The 22,037-nt window shown below is 38.0% G+C and overlaps 1 protein-coding gene across 1 annotated transcript; it reads right to left on the bottom strand.

Annotated features, from left to right (window-relative positions):
- Positions 1-7,579: 7,579 nt before the first annotated feature.
- Positions 7,580-21,659, bottom strand: LOC145785623 (neurocalcin-like). The gene is made up of 5 exons (XM_082597299.1): positions 21,341-21,659; positions 20,262-20,385; positions 17,831-17,976; positions 16,609-16,696; positions 7,580-8,768 (listed from the first exon to the last, which is right to left on the bottom strand). Exons 1-5 carry the CDS (start codon positions 21,497-21,499, stop codon positions 8,662-8,664), a joined length of 624 nt encoding a protein of 207 aa, XP_082453425.1. The 5' UTR covers positions 21,500-21,659; the 3' UTR covers positions 7,580-8,661.
- Between the last annotated feature and the right edge of the window lie 378 nt (positions 21,660-22,037).

Genomic DNA, 22,037 nt, shown 5'->3' with positions numbered 1-22,037 from the left:
GCGCCTGATTGCAAATAATGTTTATTTTGGCTTATTTATTTTTCACACAAATGATTGATGGCTGTTCAAAACATGCAAACATACTTAGAAGGTTCATATCAAAACTACAATCTACATCTGGAAAAGTCCAGTCCAGGTAACAAGGAACTTCAGTGAGCGTCAGTAAGTTGGACGCTGCACTAGCAGATGGTAACTTGAGTGGACTAATCAAGCAACGGCTCATGAAAATGCCTTGAAATCAAACAGCATGAAATATTTTTAGATGCAGATGAAAACATGGAAACAAATTAAAAAAATTTTGAAGAAGCAAAAGAGAAATCAATTTCAAGTCGGCTACCTCACCCACAGGTGCCGTGATTAACATAAACAAAAATACTTTTAGTGTTACAAATGTTCGAAACCTGCGGCGGGGGGGCGCAGAACTTGTAATTATTGTTCCTAATAGCGTAGTCCTATTAGTCTACTGGTTCGTTAGAGTGATTAGAACGTTCAAACAGAATATCAAAGTGATGGTTCACACAACGAAAACTAATGTCGTGCCAGGGCATCGAACTGGTAATTATCGATCGATCATATTTCACTCCACTAATACAGTACGTTAAAAAGAAAATAAGATATTTTGTTGCACTGATGCAGAAAATGTCAAGACGAATATTAAATCTTGTTGCAATTTCTTATTCTTTCAACTCTTCTGTTGATCGCGAAATTGAAGCCAAAAAAACGACCAACAACGACCTGCTCGCTACCAAATAAGAGTTTTTCTTTCTTTTTCTTCTCTTATCTCACATTGCTTGCAGATTAAACCAAGGTACCGTAGAATGAAAACTAATTAATATAAACAGACCTGCCCTACTGAGGAACAGCACAAGATTTAACATTGTAAAAGCAAAAGTTGTTCTCAGTAATGTTTGTTTAGGCTATGGTTAAAAAAGTAACTCATCTCAACCCAAATTGTAGTAAAACCTATTAAGTTTGTAGTTTTGTATCAGTGGTCATGAAAAGCTTATTTTTGATGCTGTTGGTGTTCTAAGACTTCACTGCATCTTATGCCTCGCATAACTTAACGGAAAGGCTCTTCACATTGATTTAGTTCTGGCAACACTGAGCCAATTGCCTGACAACATTATTCATTCTATCTCCTATGACACAAACGGCTTGTAATCGCATCCACAACATTAGAAAGTACTTTTTTTTGTTCATTTGAGAACTTCAATCGTTCTTGTCCAAGGCTGGCTGCACTTCATCTCATTTGCCCGGTTCAAGTCTCACGTCCATTCAGCTGAGACGTGCGCAGACGCTGGAAGGCATTCTTTGAAGCCAAATGTTACTTTATTTCATCATAAATGTTGACGTGTTACGTTGATTCAACGTCGGTGAACACTGAACCAACTTAATTAACTTGGTTGGCTGGGAAGATTCAGGTAAGTTGGTTTGATTGGCAGTTTTGCTTCAACGCTTCGCACTAAATCTCTGGCACTTCCTCAGAATGCCTTGGGTGACAAAAACAGAATTTTGAAAATATTTGTCACTACTTTCATTCAATTACGTTGTAACAATGCAGCAAAAACTGTTACATTCAAAAACCAAAGAAATGTTAATGAGACTGCAATCAAACAGGGCTGTTCAAAAATTGTTTTTTTTTGGTGACAAACAACATGTTATGGATATAAATGGGTTTCGTGTGCTACAAAATTACAATTTTCCGTGGGATTTTTTTCATCAGTTTAAAGGTTGATTTTATTCATACAATGTTCCTGTGAAAACTGGTGTCACTAAGCAGCGAGTTGTCCACTAAGTCTACTCAATGAAGCAAGAATTGAATGCAGTTACCAAACAGTAGATTGAATTAGTTGCTAAAAATGAAACCTTGGAGCCTTGACTCAGTTACATTGCTCACACATTTCAGTACATAACCGGTGATGTTTTCTTAGGTTCCTTGCACAAAGTAGCTTATACACTTTACTCTGTCCCTGTGTGAGTTCTGACGTTCGGCTGCGTGGCCGAACGGTAGAGGCGCTTGAAAGGACTCTGATTCGACACCGCTCCAGAGCATGGAAGCACCTGATTCGATGACTAGGCTACACATCCCCTTTCTGCTTCCATCTGTTTGTTGTGCTGTGTTGCAACTGTGGTTACGCACACGGCTCAAGATTACGCGGCGCTGGTTCGACTCGCGGGGTGTGCGCTTGAGCAACGCATTTCAGGACTGCTCTCCATTCAGCGGCACCTAGTGAATGGAATAATTCCTCTGCAACAACATTTCAACAAACGGAAAACTTCACTCTGTCAATCTCGGTAACCGGCAACCGGCTCTGCGTCAAGAGCCTCTACAAGCAGGCCCGGATTAAAGTCAAATGGGGCTCCTGTGCTAATGAATTTTATGGGGGCCCTTACCAGCTTACGTGGAGCGTAATGGAAGTAAGCTGGTTTCGCTTGCAGAGAAAAGCGAGCCTTGCTTATAGGTAAGTTAGATAACTTTGAAATAGCACGTGATCGATGATTAAATAAGCATGTGCAAATTAAGTCAACAATGTTTACGTTATAATGGATGCAAAATCACACACATTAAATCAACGAAACCGTGCAAGGGAAAACATTGTAGCAAGGGACCACTGTTAGTAGGCTACTGCAAATTGCAATGAAAGGTTATTCTGAATTTCTATTCTAAACTGCTCTTTTATTCACTACTAACTACTAATAGGATTTAGAAAACTAACATGAAATTCAGCCGAACGACTTTTTTCTGGCTTTCTTTGCTGTAAAGTCTGTAAGGATAGCATCAAAATTGAGAAGTCGCAGTTTATCACACTCTATGCTGAGAAGGCTCAGATGGGGCTCTCTGTCTGCGGGGCCCCTGTGCTTTAGCACACCCTAGCACAATGGTTAATCTAGGCCTGTCTACAAGTATGCGAAACTACCAGAAACAACCTATCAAAGATTTTGTCAGTCCGAGGATAAAGATTCAAGAACCAACCAGCTGTGATCCGAAGCGCAATTGGGGTAACATGAAACATGATTGTTGTTTCTCACAACAATGTTAAAACCATTTTTGTCGAAACGATACAACAAAAAGTACTTTTTAAGCTGCAAGTTTTAAAACACCCAACCAGCCTATTGCAACCAAGGTATGGTTCATATTGTTAGGGTAGACTGGGGTAAAAAGCCCACCCGGGGTAAAAAGCCTACCTTAATTTTCTCCTTACAGAGTTGTGTAAATAAATAAATACTGCCACCATGTGTATGACTGCATTGTGGGTAATCATTAAACGCATGCTAAAGGAAGCCGACTTGACGCAAGAAAAGTGTAGACTAAAATGGTTGGTTTTGCTTGATTTCTTATAAAAATTTAAATCAGGAAATGAAGTACTGCTCTTCTCAGAAAGACGAACGCACCTTGATATTTTGTTACGGAGTAGTCAGTTGCTAATTCTAGGGATAGCTAACGATAGTTTTATCCAAGTTTTTATGGTAGTAGAAAAACTTTGAAAATTTAAAGCATATGCTATTGGGGTAAAAAGCCTACCATGGAGAATATGCCATTGGGGTAAAACGCCTATGGTGGGCTTTTTACCCCTTAATTATGTGGAACATTGATGAGACTGGCATATCGAATGTTTGTTAGCCAACCAAAATAATTGTGACGAAAAGATCAAGAGGAGTGGGGATAATAACGAGTGGAGAAAGAGGAAGAACTGTCACAGTCATTTGTGCAACTAATGCAGCTGGCTCTTACATACCACCCATGTTCATATTTCCGCGAAAGTGCATGTCAGATTCTCTTATGAATAACAAACCTCCTGGAGCAATTGCACATTGCACTAAGAGTGGATGGACTGTCGAAGATAGCTTCATGACATGGTTGAATCACTTTTTGTGCAATTGCTAAACCATCAAAAGAAGACACATTATTATTCTGGATGGACATCATAGCCATAAAACGCTTAAAGCTGTAAAGTTTTCATAAGAAAATGGCATTGATATCGTTACCCCACCACCACACTGTACACACAAAATGTAGCCATTGCACAGTCTCAAGAAAAGCAGCTAAGTGAAGGTTCCAGGAAAAACAGCACAGTGATGGGTCTCTGATAAACCAACAAAGTGATGAGTCCTCCGAAAAGCAGCAAATTGATGAGTCTCAAGAAAAGCAGCCAAGTTATGGGTCCAGTGCCGGTCTTAGGGTTTTTCGGGCCCTGTGCGGAATATGCTTTTGCGGGCCCCAATGACAATAATCCAATTCAGTGGCGTAGCTAGGTACTTTGAAAGGGGAGGGGCGGCGGTGGCGGCGTGATCGCCAAAGATGACAACCAGCGGCGAGGGGTCTGGGGGGCCTCCCCCAGAAAATTTTGAAAAATTACTTTGAATTTGGGACATTCTAAGAGCATGTTCAACAAAAATTTAGGTATGAATATTACTGTGAAATGGTGCTGTCCGGTGGCATAGCAAAAGGATAAGATCATGCTTTCTTTGGCATTTTTCGGAAATAAAGCTATGTCTCTGCAGTATGTTGAGTCTGGATGCAACCTATTTCGTCCCCTGAAATCGTGTAACAAAATTAAATTTCGACTTATTTCGTCCTCTGAAAAGATCGAGAAATTTTGAAATGTTTGCAGCAACTCCGATCAGCGATTTCGGCTATGTCGTTTTTTTTTCTCGATCTTTTCAGGGTACGAAATATTCAGGCGACGAAATAGGTTGAATTCGTTGAGTCTCTATGTTTTCTTGTTGCGAATTCCTTTGCTGAATTCACTTGTTGAATTTTTCCTTTGAAAATGACAAAATTACTGCATTTTCTGAGTAAATTGCGGGCCCCCTAATTTGCGGGCCCTGTGCGATCGCACGGTTTGCACATCCCAAAGACCGGCACTGATGGGTCCTTGACAAAGCAGCCAAGTGAAGGGTTCCAGGAAAAGCAGCAAAGTGATAAGTCCTTGGGAAGACAGAAAAATGAAGGGTTCTTGGAAAGCCAACATGGTAGGCCTACTGATTCAACCTTTCATCATAATATGCCGTCAACTTCATCAACTGGTCCATGAGAGAAGACATTGTAAGAGCAAAACGTGTTCTTTTTGAGCTGTGCACACCCACGCATGCCACATCGAATGCTAAGCTCAAACGAAAACGTAGCCTACATCAGAGCAAGCACAATTAATCACATCTTCTCCTTACAAAAAGATGTTAAGCTACAGGAAAAGAAACTTGCTACTAGCAAACTTTCAAGAAACCAAAAGAAGACTGTGTCCAATGTCCATGAATAGGGCACCTAAAAGAAAGCAAAAGAGAATCAAGAAAACGTTGTTGCTGATGATTTAGAATTTAGATCATGAGAGATAGCCTTGCTTAGTATATGGGGAGCCGTTTTCTAACAGTAGGCCAGGAGAAAAGTGGATGCAATGCAGCATGTGTAAGCATTGGGCACATGAAGAATGCACCCCTGGTGAACGTGTTTATGTCTGCCAAAACTGCAGCTCAGATGATGAATTCTAGTTCAACAATATTTTTTAAGTTTATTGTAGGCTACATAGCATATTATGTAGACATACAGTGCTGATGTTTGTTAGATTAAGTATCTTTTCAGTACAAATAACTTTCTGCAAAATGTGTAGATAGCCTATGTCGAATTCTGAATGCATTTAAATCATAAAGATATCAGCATAGAAATAAAATATTTTCTTGTTTTTTTTTTAACCTGGAAATAATGAAACATGAGCTCTAAAGTTGGCAAATGTTAGGTTTTGGTAGGGAGCATAATGTGAACATTGTTACCGTATATTAAATTTACTTAAACTGACAACGTCACAACAAACTATTTCTCTGTTTGAGATCATTTCTGGCTCATAAAGCTTGGTGGGGTAAAACGCCTACCCCATAGGCTTTTTGCCCCAGCGCAGGGGTAAAACGCCCCTTTCAATGTTTTTAATTTTGTCATATTGTGTGCTTCGTTCAAAAATTTCATCTTTGCTTTTATGGACAATTGATTTAGTTGCATTATGCCTTTATGTTAACGTGGTGGATGATTCAGTAAATAATAAAGGTGAAGATTGGTGCGTGTTTTTGCTTAAGGGGGGCTTCTTACCCCAGTCTACCCCTACTCCCCTTGCCGCACTGATCCATACAAAATTGACACTAGCATTTTGGTTATGGTACGACTTGACCTGGAATCGAACCTAAACTCCCCAGAACCCATAACAAAATGCGAAGATAATGGCCAGTGTAGCAGCTGCTGGTAACACCTTGGAGGCTTTCCTAGACTGTGGCGACATATTGATATGAACCGTGGCGTTTCACTGATGCAAAGCTGAACAGTTCAGTAACCTAACCAACCTTGTTTAGAGAGCTTCTATTTCTGTTTATGCAAAAGTTCATTTCAAATTTAGACGTTGGTTTAAAAATAACTGAACGTATTCGTTCGTGCGTAAAGGCGAAAAAATACCACACAGAGACATGGTGCTCAGATCACGATTGTGATAATATAATGACACACAACGTCACAAACAGGTTGTTGTGAGAACCAAAATAATGAAGCAGCAACCGGAAATGCGTTGTTTTCCAATGGGTCACTTTAAAAAAACTTTTGCTATAAAATAACAACTGCCTAGAATTGAGGTTCGACAGATGATGACGAAAAGTTAATTTCCACTCCTCTTGTTTTGCAAGAAACATTAAGAATTGTATTTATCTTCTGTTTGTTACATACTACACAAACTTACACTCAAAGCGGATACGTGCTAAGCCGATACCTCAGACACATGGCGACCTTGCTATGGTTAACTTAGCTATAATCTGTTTATAAAAACAACATTTACTTAGCCATCTTCACCATGACTTAGCCTAATTTGAACAGGCGGTTTCTAGCATGTTTGCTAGACAGCATTTTGAATCGAAAACTTTCGGTCCTTCGATATAGGCCGAATATTTCATAATTCATTTCGGCCGTGATAGTAAATAGGCTCCCCACCCCTGATTTAAGACATTACCTCGATTCAAGCTATACGTCTCTTACGAACTATATACGTCTCTTACGAACTAATAAGCTCTTTTGTTCTTAAAAATATACAGCCCTTTTGAGCACTGGAAGTATTATGCAAAAAGGGTTTTTGTAAACATGGTAACACTTCACCGATGACAACGAGATAGATTCTTCAAAACGAAATATTTCGTTTTGGCTCAAATCGTTTGGAAAATCTTAAAAAAATGCTTTTCTATTAGTTTTCATCGCTTCAGATTTAATTTTTAAAAAGTCAAGTTTTCAAAAGGAAAATCTTCTAACCTCGATTCAATTCCGGTGCGTGTGGCGTTTCTTGCTGAACTGAACTGTCAACCCCCTGTCAAGCTGTCAATACTGCCCCTCATCAACCATGCTCCCCATCAACATTGCACTCCATCAATACTGCCCCTCATCAACCATGCTCCCCATCAACATTTCCCCCCATCAACACTGCTCCCCATCAACACTGCTCCCCATCAACAATGCTCCCCATCAACCATGCTCTCCATCAACACTGCTCCCCATCAACACTGCTCCCCATCAACAATGCTTCCCATCAACACTGCCTCCCTTTCAACAGCGTTCCTCATGTCAACCGACTGATCACAAACTTTATTCAATGGCGATGTTGGAAAACAAACTGAAACGGTCAATTATCACAGAAATCATTAAACAATTCGATGGAAACAAAAATGTGATGTAAAGGTTTCCTTTCGTGAAAAAGAGTGGGACTGGGATCAGTGATGCGTGACAGGATAGCTTGATCATATTTACGTCATTTCGTTCAACAAAGGGCAACACTATTTAATTAGAAAATCACTGGCAGATGTTGGAGCTTTAAGAACCTAATTTTTTTTGTTTCAAATATTTTTTCAGACTTTGAGGAATAATTTTCAAACTAGCTAATTTACAAATTCCTCTTAAATCTAACCAATGAACATGTTTGTTTCACATTAACAAACGGTCATTGAAAGACTTTGATAAATCAGATTTATGTAAATTGAGCAATGCATTTGCGTCTTCATTTTTGATGATGCCCGTCTGACGTGGTTTGTTTCTTGCTTGTTTTTTGTTCTTATTTTATTTTATTTTTTCATAAATTGCAAGCAAGATAAAAGTTTACAAGGAAATAAGTGCCACATTGCTGTTGAGAGCTTCACAAACTTGTCATCGCACCGGTACATCGTGCAGCGGCATGAACTGCCGTTACAAGAGTATCATAACATTTTTGACGGAATACAACATCGTTGTGTTGCTATGGTTTGTTGACAAATCTTGTTATTCAATTCATGGAAGCAACTCAGAGGCGATGATTCGGGAATGTTCAACTCATCGCTTTTGGCGAACATCGATATTGGAAAGTCATGATCCAGTGGCTCCAACTTAACTCGGCGATGATGAGGATGCATAGTAGTTAGTGGAGTAGTGGAGTAGTAGCAGAGTAGATTTGGGGTGGTGAAAAGATAGATCTTTGCTCTCAAAGGCTCCCACAACGACGAGAGTAGTTCCGTAATTTCAGTACAAAAATATCTTAACTGGTTGGTAGACAAACTCTGATCTTTTGTTATTGATCTTGTCATCTTAACCAGTGTTTCCCCCCCTACATTTATATAAAAATCATGAAAAAAAATAATTTACAGGACTAACAAAGTCCTTCATTTGTTGGCATTTCTTTATTTCTTTGTAGAAATAGAGTTTCCTGACACTGTTGACTCCAACATCTCTAGGAGTCTTTTGTCTCTTTTTATTCCTTTTACAAACTCGGCGACGGTTATCAAACCTGAACAAGAAAACATAGTAAACATTTCAACAACTAAAAGCATAGAGATATTGTTTGACAATAACAAGTAGAGAGATATTGTTTAGCAATGAGTGGCGGTTCCAGGGAGGGGGAAATGAGGCAAACGCTCCCTAAAAACACAAAAAAAAAATAATTTTATTCATGATGTATTTTCAAGGTCGGCTTGATGTAGACCTACAAATCGTTGTGTTTGGTTGAAAACGCCAAAGCCGAACGCAAATTACTGGATCCGCTCCTGTTGACAATGGACTTCATCTAACGGCGTGTTTTAATTTCAAAGCAACTGCACTTAACTGAAAGGAAAATTTATTGCTTGCTTTCTATTTGAAGTTAACCAGCTCAGTGGCCGAGTGGTTTCATCTTCGGCTCTGGTAGATCTGAGATTGATTCCAGGTCGGGTCAAACCGAAGACTTCAAAAACGGCAGCAATTGTGTTCTTTCTTGCATAAAGCAGTGAGAATTAAGTCGGGTGATAATGTGATAACATCGTAAACCTGATATAAATTAAACGTGAACCCTGTCGCTAAAAAACCTTTGCTGTTGTAGAGCGACAATACAGTACAAGAAAGCATAAGATTATTAGTATCCATTTGAAGTTTCTTAAAATTCATCATGTGATTAGCAACGAACACAGGATCGGTGCAGCCGCCCACTGGTGTGCCCACTGCCCACAGTGCCCACCCTTCATCATGATCCGTCCATGGTGTCCCCATACGTTTTATGGTATACAAGGTCTAATATAACATATAGTACATATTATAATAATATTGTATAATATATATTCCTCCATAATATAGTTTAGGTCTAAACAACTGGTCTTATCCTCTTCCTTCTATAAAAACTGCAATAAGCTAATTTAGTTGTTCATATTGCCAAGTGGTATACTAATATTTTTATTTCGGAATTGGCTCTTAGTGTTTTTTTTCCAGATTTTGAGGGACACACAATCAAATGTCTGCCGTGCTGATGATTTAAAACCATGAACAGTCCAGGCAACTGACTAGCGGCTAAGTGAAAGGAGATTGAACGAGCGAAGCAATCGCGAGATGTTTACAGGAACCAGAAACGGTGCATGTTTTTCTATATTGTTTAGAGATTACGTGACCAAATCCTCTTTTGAATCAGCTGCTATCTTGAAAACTTTAAACAACTAATTGTTGTTATGACGTCAGCTTTTTAAAACTGTTGTGAGTTCGAACAAACGTAATTTAGTTTCAGATTGCGATTGATCGCGACTGGTGCTTTCACCGCGACAGAGCGACGCTATTGTCTTGCCAAAACATTTCAGCGCTGTTTCGATTACAATTGGGACGCAATTAAAGTTTAAAACGATGAAACTGTTTTAAAAGCTCAGATCGCGATTTTGGCAGCTTCGACATGATTAATTATTTATGACAAATTACTTTTGAAGAAAATCGGACTGAGCCGTCTCTGCAACTCCGCTCAAACACAAAAACCCTCTAACAACCACCCAACTGTGAGTTACACCTTTCAAAATATATATATTTTACGTTTAACTCCATGTTATGGCACTTGCTTTCTGCATTTCTTTCAAGAATTGTTGCACAGAAAGTCGAGCCACTGAATTGTCAAGAACACTTTTGCATACGCAACCGCTTCAAACAACAAATCAACCGTTTTTACATTGATTTTACATTGACTAATGTAAAAAATCGGTTAATTTGCTGTCTGGGCGAATAAACCCGACCCAACTCACAATGGATGGAATACAATTTTTGGATCCTTTTATCAACCGCTGGGACATCTGTTTTAATGACAGGTCTCAATTTCGAGCCTGAGGCTTACTATCCGATAGGTAGATTATAAGGTTGCTTGAAGGCCAACGAAGGTGCCACAATGCTCACAAATTTGTGACGAAAATAATTAAACAACAATAAGAAAGAAGTTTTTTGGCAATTGACATTTGTTTGATTGCCAAACTGTAGGGAACCCTCAACGGTAAACAAATAAGTTGATGTTGACCAAGATTACTGAAACTCATTTGGTCGTCTACAGACTCTACAGAGCTCCAATAGGTTCGTTTCATTCATATACATTTTTCATTAGTTAAAAACTTTGAAGTAATGAAATTACGTTTACTAAACACACGCACTCTGGCAGAGGGACTTTCCAAATGTTTAAACTGTCCCAGAAACAATGTTTTGCAAATCAAATGTCTCCAGTGATCTTTGTTTCGCAATCAAAGTGAGTAGGCTACAACTCGCCATAATCTTTTATATATTTAAATTTTAAATTGGTGCATTGTCTATCACAAAATTGAAACTGAGATTACTAGCTTATGTAGCCCACATACATTTCTGTACTGTTGTAGAATGATTGATTCTTGATTGATTGAGACTGGGAAAGCTTCTTTGAGAGCGTAGCCTAATCCTGGCAGCTTCGCATGCTTGTAGAGGCTTTGAACCACAGACGCAGGCCCGGTTATCGAGATTGACAGTGGAGTTCCCGATTGTTGTTGAAGTCTTGTTGGCGGGGAATTATTTCATTCACTAGATGCCGCTGAATGGAGAGCAGTGCTTAACGTGCGCTGCTCAAGCGCACACCCCGAGGGTTGAGGCACCGACGCTTGATCTCGAAGGTTCTTCGTTCACGAAGTGACGCGCTAACCAACTGAGCTATTCTGGCGGACAATAGCCTTCATTTAAGAAGTTTTTGGTTAAGTGGAAATACTTTTCAGGTCATGAATATTAGTTATTTAATAGCGTTTTGTTGTGTGGAGATACTTGATGTCGGCAGCCGTGGCCGAGTGGTTAGCGCGTTGGGCTCGCAGTCGAGAGCCTGCATGTTCGACTCCAGCCACTCGCACTTGCTGTTGTTTCTCTGGGCAAGAAACTTAACGATAATTGCCTCTACCTAGTGATCGATTTCGAGTAATGGGTAGTACCAAATTTAAGTCATAAGTAAAGTAGACAACCGGAAACTGACATTGCCGTTGGCTGCAGCGTGGGTCAGGTGTATGTCGGAAGGCGTACACCGATGCATAGCGCTCAAGTCCGCTTTCCCGCAATGCAGGATAAAGATAAACAAACAAACAAACAACTGTTTCTTTCGCTTCAGGTGCTTTCTTTGTTTGTCTTTTCTATCATCGCGTTTGTCTCTATAGTCTTTACACTTACAGTGTAAATTGCTTTTTCTTGATATGCTGATTAAGATCTTATTCAATCAACAGCTTAGCCCAGGGGTCGACAACTTTTTTTAACAAAAGAGCCATTCTGCTATATCCTTCGGTTGATATGATTAGCAAAAAGTCACCAAACGCAATATGCGTATTTCAAGGTAGTTCTTTGAATATAGATCAGTCAGACCATAGTTTTTCTTCCTACAAATGATTCTTGTATATATGGCAATCTCCATCTGTATACGGCTTTCCGGAATACCGGAAGAGATGATGTCAGCGATGGGAATGAAGGCTGAATGTTTGCTTTGGAAAAGCGTGTATGCAAAAAAGAAAATGACCTAAAGACTTCGATATTCCAAAAAGTTTCATGATACAACAAGAAAGTGAAAGAAGTGAGTTGAGAGTGCAGAATAATTAAGGACCACCATGGGGATGCATGATTTCAAGAGAATATGGAAGATCGTGAATCAACGCTAGCTCTTTCATTGTAGACTAAAGATCAGTTTGGAGTTGGGAAAGAAAGATAAGAAAGTCCATCTTTGTGGCCAGGACAATAAGTTTAACATTTAAGAAGCAATGAGCTACTACATTACTGAAATATTACCGTTATCCTTACATCATGGCCCTAGAAGCACTGGAAGAAAGATGATAGTGCGATCAGTGCTGTGTCAAGGGGGGGGCCAAGGGGGGCCCGGCCCCCGGGCCCACCATCTCAGAGGGCCCACAAGTAATAGACTTTTGCGCGTCAGTGTCATGTTTTTTAGCTGCTAAAGTTTACTGCGTGTACTTCCATTGAGAAGATAATTTAGGTCCAATATCAATGAGATGCCGGGCCTGGGCCCTTGTACCAAAATATCTCAAAAATCACCATATTATCTTGAATCAAAGTTAAAATAGGCTGCGACAACATTAGTAAAATCATTTGTATTTGAAACAAAACAGGTTGGTTGCAATTGAATACTTGAAATCAAGAAGGGCCCAATTCCCACAAAGGTGTGTTTAAAATAAATGTGTTGTAGTTATTTTGTGATGGAATTTCAGGGGGCCCACAGGTAATAGACTTTTGCGTTTCAGTAACAATGTGTTTTTTAGTTGTTAAAGTTTACTGCGTGTAGCCTACTTGTCCATTAAGAAGATAATTTAGGCCCGGTACCAATGAGATGCTGGGCCCTTATACCAAAACATCTCTAAAAACACCACATTATCTTAAAGAAAAGTTAAAATATGACAACATTAGTAAAATTACCTGTATTTGAAATAAAACAGGTTGGTTGCAATTGAATACTTGAAGTCAAGACGGGCCCAATTCCCACAAAGGTGTGTTTAAGATAAATGTGTTTTAATTATTTTGGTTGTTTATTTTTTCGTATTTTGTGGTAGGACTTTGGAATTGGCAACTGTTGAACTGAAACCACTTTATACACTGGTAGGATCACCATACTTTGTAAGCTACTGTTAAACCACGAAGTAGACAGCTCATTTTAAATTGATTGTCATAAATGGGAAAATTATGTAAGACATTTGCATAACTTTATTGCAATGCCTTGTCTAAATTTTGCAAAAGCATAGATTGAAACCTTTCTTTAGCATACCGGGTAAGGTGAAAGCGTTCATGTTTTGTAGGTTAGCTTCTCTTTAGCATAAACTTTAAGAGTGAGGTACGATTGATTTTGAAGTCTGCCAATAACTAAACAAGACACATAAAATACTTTTTGTAATACTGGACTAGCTGAAAGTTTGGTTGGTCTATTGATATCCCTTTTAACAATAAAGTATTTTTCTACATCTACTGGTATAACTTGTAAGGTAAAAGTCTTTTTTAAAGTGTCATAAGCTGCATTAAGGCTGTTGCACTTTTAGCTTAACGTTTTGGTTTTACAGGGTGTTTTGTTTTCTTAAGCTTAACTTCAAAGTGAATGTTACTGGTTTACAACTGGTAGTCTAGTTCTAGAATGGTGTAACATTGCTATGTACCAAGATTTCATTCAGCATTTCATAAAGAAGATGTCTTGTTTGAACTACCGACATTCTTGCTTTGAACATTTCAGATAAACAAAACTCTCAAAGAGGAATTCTTTGAAATGGCTGACCATGGAGGTTTGTCAGAACCAAGCAAACTTTGCTTTGCCATTATTGCCATTGAAGTACATTCGTTTACTATGATTACCAATGGTGCAGACGTGAGACGTGCTGCAAAAGTTTTGCAGATGTTCCAAACAAGGGAATGTTTTTCTCAAAGCTCTTTGCATAGTTTTTTTTTTCAAAAGTTATGTTGAGCCAAATGTTAAACCTTGAATGTACCAGAAACCATGAAGCATTTAATGCGATCTTTACCCATGTCTTTAATTGCTGTGGTAAGAACCAGATAAAGTGACCAGCAGGCCACAAGCTGAAGAACAACCACCAAAAGTAAGGCAAACAATTCAAAAACTGACCTCAAAGGTCAGCAAGTAATAAGCGGACATTGAGTAGTGTAATAATCAATTCACCTGCCTTTAGATGTAGGCCATAAAAATGTTTGTCTTATTTGTAGTCTATTCCATTTCTGCAGTCATATTTTGTTTACTGCTAAAAAATTGTAAACAGTAAACAAAATAGCATTTCTCACAGATTAATTAGCATTTCATTTTTAGCATTTACAATCCCGTAATTATAAATATCCCTGACTTTACAGAGGTAGCTATCGGCAAGTGTAACTAGCATACATTTAGATACCAGTATAATAAGTATTTTATGACAGTTGCCAGGATTTTGTTTGTGATTTCAAATCGTTGCTGCTTTATATTTCATTTCTTTCATTCCAAGCAAAGATGAAGGTATAACTTGATAGACCTGTGTTTACTATAAATTATATTTCTGCTGTGTTCTGTACACTGCTGGGTTGATGGTTGTTTATGAAGTTATAAAAGTTTAACTAGGTAGTAGTTATTGTGCAGTAAGCATTACAACATTTCATTAAGCACCAGTAACCTATGAAGGCTTTCTGAGTACTGCACAGTTGTCAGTGAGTAATGAAGCTGTTAGACCTTACCTATAAACCTCTTAACTAGTGTTGCACTGTAAATATTGCTCCGTTTTGTTAAAGTTCATAGTAATTTTCTTATGTATGCTGTGATTCCTGTGAAGTAGTTGCAACATGTGATAAAGTTATTAAACTTCATCTACATAAGTCAGCATTCATGCTCATGTACCATTCCAATAACAGCTGTTTTTAGCATGACCAATGGTGTTTGCATATGAAAAAAATAATTACATGTAGTAAAGTTAATTCAACAGTTAGATTACAGCAACTGCTGCTCATAATAATTGTGCTTCTTAAATTTAACAATCACAATGTTCCAAAAATAAAGCAATTAATAAAAAAAATGTTTTAGTGAAATATAGCATGATTAACAACAGGTTTCTAATAATAGTGTATCTTGTGTGAGTAGGCCTAGTTAATGAACCATGTACGCCATTCTGTGCTGTTATAAATTACCACTGTTCTGTTGTGAATTGAAAGTATATCACTAGATTGGTAACTACTGTTTTTATCATACTAAAGTTCCTGATTATGCACATTTGAGTTTTGAGTACACTTGAGTTTTCATGTTAGCATTTTGAATGGGTATACTTGGGTAGCTTTTTGAAAGTATTGTAATGGTGAGTGGTTTAATCAATCAATCACTGGTTTATGTTTTTTCACAAAATATTACACCAAATGCACTGGTACATTACATAAAAGTGAGAGAGGAAGGAAGCGGAAGACCTTATGAGGTCACCAAGTCAGCCTCCACCCCAGTGATCCTATAAGGCAAAACATAATTACCACTTGGTGAAAGTGTTAAAATGTTGTTTGTTAAAGCATTTGTGAATTCACTTTATTTTTTGCACTTCTAAACTGTTTTGCTATGTTATGGCTATACATTTAAAAATAATAGGTTAGTGAAATTTCAGATGCCAACTGTAATTTTGGAAAAAATTGCTTTCAACTGTAACTAACCAATTTAAAATTCTCATAATTTTGTCAATTCTTGTCCGATATAAAAACTTGTATGAACTCAATTGTGATAAGCATGTCAAATTTTTATGCTAACTTCTACTGTGTGATATATACTGATATAAGATCTGGGTTGAATGACCACTACGCTTCATGACCGTTGCCAGTATGTTTAGAAATCGTTAACATTTTTGGCTTTCATTGCAAGCAAAGGTGTAGCTATGACTTGATGGACCTGTGTTTGCTCTTATTTACATTTGTATTGTTTTCTCAACTGGTGAGAAAGTCTAGTGAAGTGAACCACCTTTCCATATAAGTGCAGTTAACATACACACTATATTATCATAAGTCTGCTTGCCGATCAGGGGCCCAAAATTATTTTGGCCCCGGGGCCCACCAAGGGCTTAACACAGCACTGAGTGCGATAGTTGGCGCAAGGAAAGATTTGGCTATCAGATTTGCAGACAATCAAGGAGTTGTAACATCTTCAAAGAATGGTTTTTAAAGAACCATGAAAACTGAAAAGAACTAACTTAGTAGCGAGTTCTCGGGTAGCTAAGTTATTCTAAATTTTATCAGCCATCTCACAGGAATTTGTGATGTTGACCGCTACCTTGACTCTAGGAGACTCAACAAACGTAAACAAATACTCAACAAAGTGAGAAAAAAACACCGAATTCTATGGCAATCGAAGTACTTACCATCTCCGTTTATATCTAAGCCTTTGAATGCTTCACTGCCTGACTTGATCTGTTCCGGTTCACTGACCCCATTGATAGCATATATTGCCTGTGAAGTAATAATCACGTGATAATACAACGTATTATTACATAATCACTATGAATCATGGGTGATTGTTTGTTGTATTTTTTCCGACTGTTCTAGAATCTAGGCTACTGATTGTTTGTCATAAGCTGCTTGGACGAATGGGGATCAACTCTCTGCCAAAAGTTCGGCGAGATGTTTGCAAAGCCAAAGTCAAAGTGAATTTCCCGCCCACCAATATAACCCAACAGAGAAAACCTGAACAAAGAAGAGAAGATCAAGGTACGACAGCTCGATTCCAGGCTTGTGTAGTTGACCAGCGCACCGACAACATTTATTTAGTGTTGTCTCATGGCAAGAACAAATTTCACATCGATTAAATTGTGACGGTTAATTTTAAAAGCAGATTGTTAAAATGAACCTTATTTAAAAGAAGCGGTGCGGCTGGGAACCGAACCAAGGACTCATGCACTAAAACACACAATTAAACTAAAAGGGAGATTTATTCACTTTGAATTTTATCAATACATTGTCAAAAATGAATATCAATTGGTCCATAGTCTTCACATGAAGTTGATGTTATTTGAATAGATAAAAAATTGAAAACTATTTCCGGCTACTCTTAGAGCATTTTAGAAAGGATTTTTACTAAACGGAAGCCGAGGAAGACGCAAGCATTAAACCACAAAACTACCACGTTGAAAATAAGAAACATTAAATGGCCACCGGCCCTTGAAGAAAGAACGACATCGATTGGTGAGATAATCATTCTATTAATAATTAATTTAAGATTAAATTTCTATGAACCTAGTTATCCAGATTTGTTTCTGGAAATCTTATGAACTGTGGCATTGCGTTTTAGACCATCCAGAGAAGTTCTTGGATAAATTAAGGCACAAAGGAAAATAACGTGAAATTCATTTTTTTTAATTGTTTGTTAAAAAGCTAAAATATCCAGACCTTTTATTCAGAATATCGTGATTGTAATCGCTGTAATTGCAATCGCTGTAATCGTGATTGTAATCGCTGTAATTGTAATCGCTGTAATTGTAATTTATAGATCTTTTTTATTTTTGGCACCAATCTTCGAGACATTGTGTTGTGCCAATGCCACTGCGTATTTCACGACAATTTAATTCACAGTGTTGCCATACTTACGCGCATGATTTCTCCCATTTCTTCATTTGTGATTGTGCCGTCCTGATTGACGTCATAAACGTTGAAGGTCCATCTCAGCTTTTCATCGAGAGTGCCTCTTGTTGTGGTGGAGATCCCGCAGACAAATTCTTTGAAGTTTATTCGACCTGCAACAACAACAGGGCTTATTGCTAGAGGTAGGAGAAACAGCCGATCAAGCAGAAATTGTGGCTTCGGTTTATTGGGCAGAAATAGCAAGTCCATTGAATTGGGAATTTTTCTAAACAAATTTAAGTCTATTTTGACGCACAAGAAGCAGCAGCACAAAGATCTTAAAGTGTGCCACAAAATACTGCACACTCACCTGTAGCATCTTGGTTGGTTGGTATTGAAACTTTATCCTGGGACTGACAAGACTTGATTGGTTATTCCTGGTAGTTTCGCATACTTGTATACAAGTCAAAAGCCTCTGGAGAGGCTTTTGGCGCAGAGCCGGTTACCGAGATTGACAGAGTAAAGTTTCCGATTGTTGAAGTGTTGCTGCCAGGGAATTATTCCATTCACTAGGTGCCGCTGAATGGAGAGCAGTCTTGAAATACGTTGCTCAAGCGCACACGACGAGAGCTGAACCAGAGCCGCGTGATCTTGAGTCCGGCGCTGAGCTAACGGGGCGGATCTTGCTTCACTGCAAGTCAGGTCCCACAAAGTTTTATGCTTTTAAATTCACGATCAACAAATCAAATGTGATCACTTTTAAGAAACACAATTTGACTTTTAATTCTAATATACAAACAAACAAAAAAAATAAATTTATTGGAAAGGAGAAATAAAATGACCAATTTCTAAATGACATTTCTAGTTCTGACGAGCCTTAAACAAGGAAATATTGGAAGCCGAGACGATTAATTTAGGGAACCCTCAAGAGACATATATCAGCATCCCAAATGCATATCCATGAGCAATTACTGTACAGAGAATAACACTGACCAAAAAAAGACAGAAGAATAAATTCAATTGTTTGTAAACGCTCATTCAACGTTGAATTACTTTGGTTGATACGCAGATGCTCTCAAATCTTTGTTTGAAGTTCTGATCTCCCTGAAGAGAGAATTCGAGGACGTTCAAACATATCTTGGTTTTTAGAGTTTTCCATGCAATATCTTTAGCCCCAATGGACCAAAGATACGAGATATTTCCTGGCCGCAGCGAAATTATAATCTCTTTTCACCTCATTTGACACCCGTTTGATCGACGCAGCAATGGAATGGTTGTCACGATTGCAGCATTCGAACAACTGAATTTAAAAACTAAACTTTACAGCAGCCCAAAACAAGCATCGCTCTATTAGTCTGCAAAGTCGAAAAATTTCATTTTTACATTTTTAGTGTTGATCAACTTGAGAAAATACAGAGTAAGATGAAAGTGGTGCTGCAAGCAGTTACCGAGGCTCGGGGAATGAGAAGATAAAGTTCTTACTGTACAAAACCTCCGGCACTAAAGAGAGTAGAGCGGCCAGTTCTTTTCTCTCGGCCGCCTTTCCTTGAGTAACTATGCTTACCAATTATTACACCTTGGGTAGAGGTGAGCGGTGTTTTCAACAGCCAGCTTGATCAAGAAGGACCTGTGACGTGGCATTTGCCGGAACAAGATGATTTCTGTTACAAAAATCGATACCAGAAATGCAATTGTTGTGTCTACGTAACGTCCAAGCTACCACCATTTCCAGGTGGCCAAGCTACCACTTTGTTTCACAGAACTGGAGAACATGACGCTCAAAGTTTATTATTAGAGTTTTACGTCATAAACCGCAAACAATCACGATGAACCCAGAAGCTGGTTGGGGTTAAACAGGTAAATATTTTTCATCTGGAAACTCGCTTCACGCGCAGGAGTTAGTCTCAACATTTGACATCATAACATCTCACAATTCATGACATCATGGAATGACATCACAAACGCAAACGTGCAACACACAACGCCGCACAACCACTTTGTAATGTCATGCAGGCACAACAATGGTATCGTGAGTTGGTTCTGTGGCAGAAGATTTCTTTTTCTAATAAAGGACAAATATCTTTCCGCCAATCAATCTGCAGCATTTCTTGCCAAGAAAAAACACTCAGTTGGTTCATCGGCAATTTAGAAATCCATTTCAATCCAAGAATAATTTTCCGTTAAAATTATTTAATGTCTTTTCGGAGGAATTGAAATATCGAGACACATTTGGATTTTAGGAGAGTAGATTTTGCATTGTTTATTGTTTGTTGATATTTTCATCTTTGTTTTTAACTTACGTTTCCAAACACACGATGCGTAAGAAGCGGTAATTATAGTCAGCTTGTTTTCATGACCAGAATTCGTCATTGTTTTCAAACAATTTAAAATTATAAATCTTTTTATTATTCAATCTTACTGACACCAACAAACACAATAAAAACCTTTTGTAGCTCACCATCGTTGTTGAAATCGAACGTGCGGAAAAGGTGATCAACAAAATGTGTGTTCTTCTCTTGCTTGAAGAGTTTGCTGTAAAATTTGTCAAATTGTTTTCTGTCCAGTTGCCCGGATGGAGATTCCTGGAGGAAAATAAGACAATTAACTTCTATCCAAATCAGGGGCTCACACGCTGTGACCTTGACGCGTTGAAATCAATTGCTTGCTGCTACTGAAATACTGCACGTCAAAAGTTTAGAAATTAGCCTACCCTAGAGATTCACCAAGTTCATAATAAAATCAAAACGAAAAGCTCAGTTAAAAAAAGATTCAAAGTCACGTAAACGTTGTTTTAAAATAAGTGTTCACTCACTATGTTTTTGTTTGAAATCATTGTGACAATAACAAGTTGAAACAGTTTCAGATTCCCAAACAAATTTCACATGCAAAAATAAGTCACATGCGAAAAGTCTCCCTCCAACCAAGCCGTACCTACCCGATTAATATAAAGACTGTTTAAAACTTTACAAAAAATTCAATAATTCAAATTCTTAAGTCATCAACAAACAGAAAGATGTCTTCAAAGTTTACTCCTATTTTAAACAAAAATTTCACTATTATTTCTATAAAAAACTAACTTGGATTTAATAAATATGTTTTAACTTCACGTGTGCGATTTTACCACAAAGTATGATTGAGTCACAAAATACGCAAAAGGGATTGCAAAAAAATAAAATTGTCAAAATCTTGTTTTTGCCAAAAGTATGTTTATTTAATATTTACCTGAGCAAATGTTTTTTTCACATATGACAATCTGTATACATTAGAGTAGGCCATGTCATAAATATTAATACTTGAACATATTTGCTATTGACTGCATACACATCAAAGCAAGCAACCACTGAATATACACTGCCTCTGTTTATAGGAATCAGAGTTGCAAAGTCGAAATTGAACTTGAGTTATTAAAAATTGATCCAGATAACTTCATATTTTCTTAAAAAATGGATGAAAAGTTATAAAAATAACCAGAACTCGAAGTGGCAAAAAAATTGAAAGCGAAGAATTTGCAAGAAAGTTTGTAGAATATTCTCGAACCTTTTTGAACTCATTGTGAACTTCCATGAGTTCTTTCGAAGAGAAGTTGGTTAGTATGCTCAGTTGTTCCAAGTCCTCATGTTTTACTTCATCGTCAATATAATCTCCTTTGGAGACATGATCATCATTTTTCGACATTTTACCACAGGTACAACCCATTGTGAACGAACAGTCCCACCTTCTTTATTCAATTATTTTGCATAAATTGCAAATTGTTGGTAATGAATGGCAGCCACCATGCAATTGGAACTGGACTGGTATATTGGGACTGTTTGTCAAACTACAGGTTGGAAGTGTAGCCTATTAGAAATTGTTTAGGCCTATGTCTGAAAAGAACATTATTCTCGTCAAGCATAAAACAAATTTAAACTACCAGACCAGCAAACCATCGTTTCTGCATGGATTCAACGGCTGCAGACGATGAATTATTGCAACAAATGGCAAAAACTATCATCCGTAAGTCAAGCACCTTCAAGATCAACGTTCCTCCAGTGACGTAACCATTTTTTGGGTGTTCACTTTTGCAGAACGGTAAACTGTAAGCATTTAGTCTACTTGTGCTAAAACAAAAACACGGCAGTGAAGCTGAAGTTGAGCCCCACCCAGGGATTTTCAAAATATTATTAAACTCCTGTTTGCTGAAAAAAGTGAACACCTAAAAATGGTCACGCTACGCTACTAGTAGTAGGCGTACTAC

This window comes from Aplidium turbinatum, chromosome 16 (genome assembly GCF_918807975.1).
Source record: "Aplidium turbinatum chromosome 16, kaAplTurb1.1, whole genome shotgun sequence".
In the NCBI taxonomy this organism is placed as follows: Eukaryota; Metazoa; Chordata; class Ascidiacea; order Aplousobranchia; family Polyclinidae; genus Aplidium; species Aplidium turbinatum.
The sequence above is the reverse complement of the archived record's forward strand: the minus strand, read 5'-3'. Positions and strand labels throughout refer to the sequence as shown.

Coding starts and splice junctions, on each gene's coding strand:
- LOC145785623 (XM_082597299.1), bottom strand. CDS start 21,499: ATGGGTTGTACCTGTGGTAAAATGTCGAAAAATGATGATCATGTCTCC. Junction 16,697..17,830: donor AAATGGGAGAAATCATGCGC/GTAAGTATGGCA, acceptor ATTACTTCACAG/GCAATATATGCTATCAATGG. Junction 8,769..16,608: donor CTTAGATATAAACGGAGATG/GTAAGTACTTCG, acceptor TTTCTTGTTCAG/GTTTGATAACCGTCGCCGAG.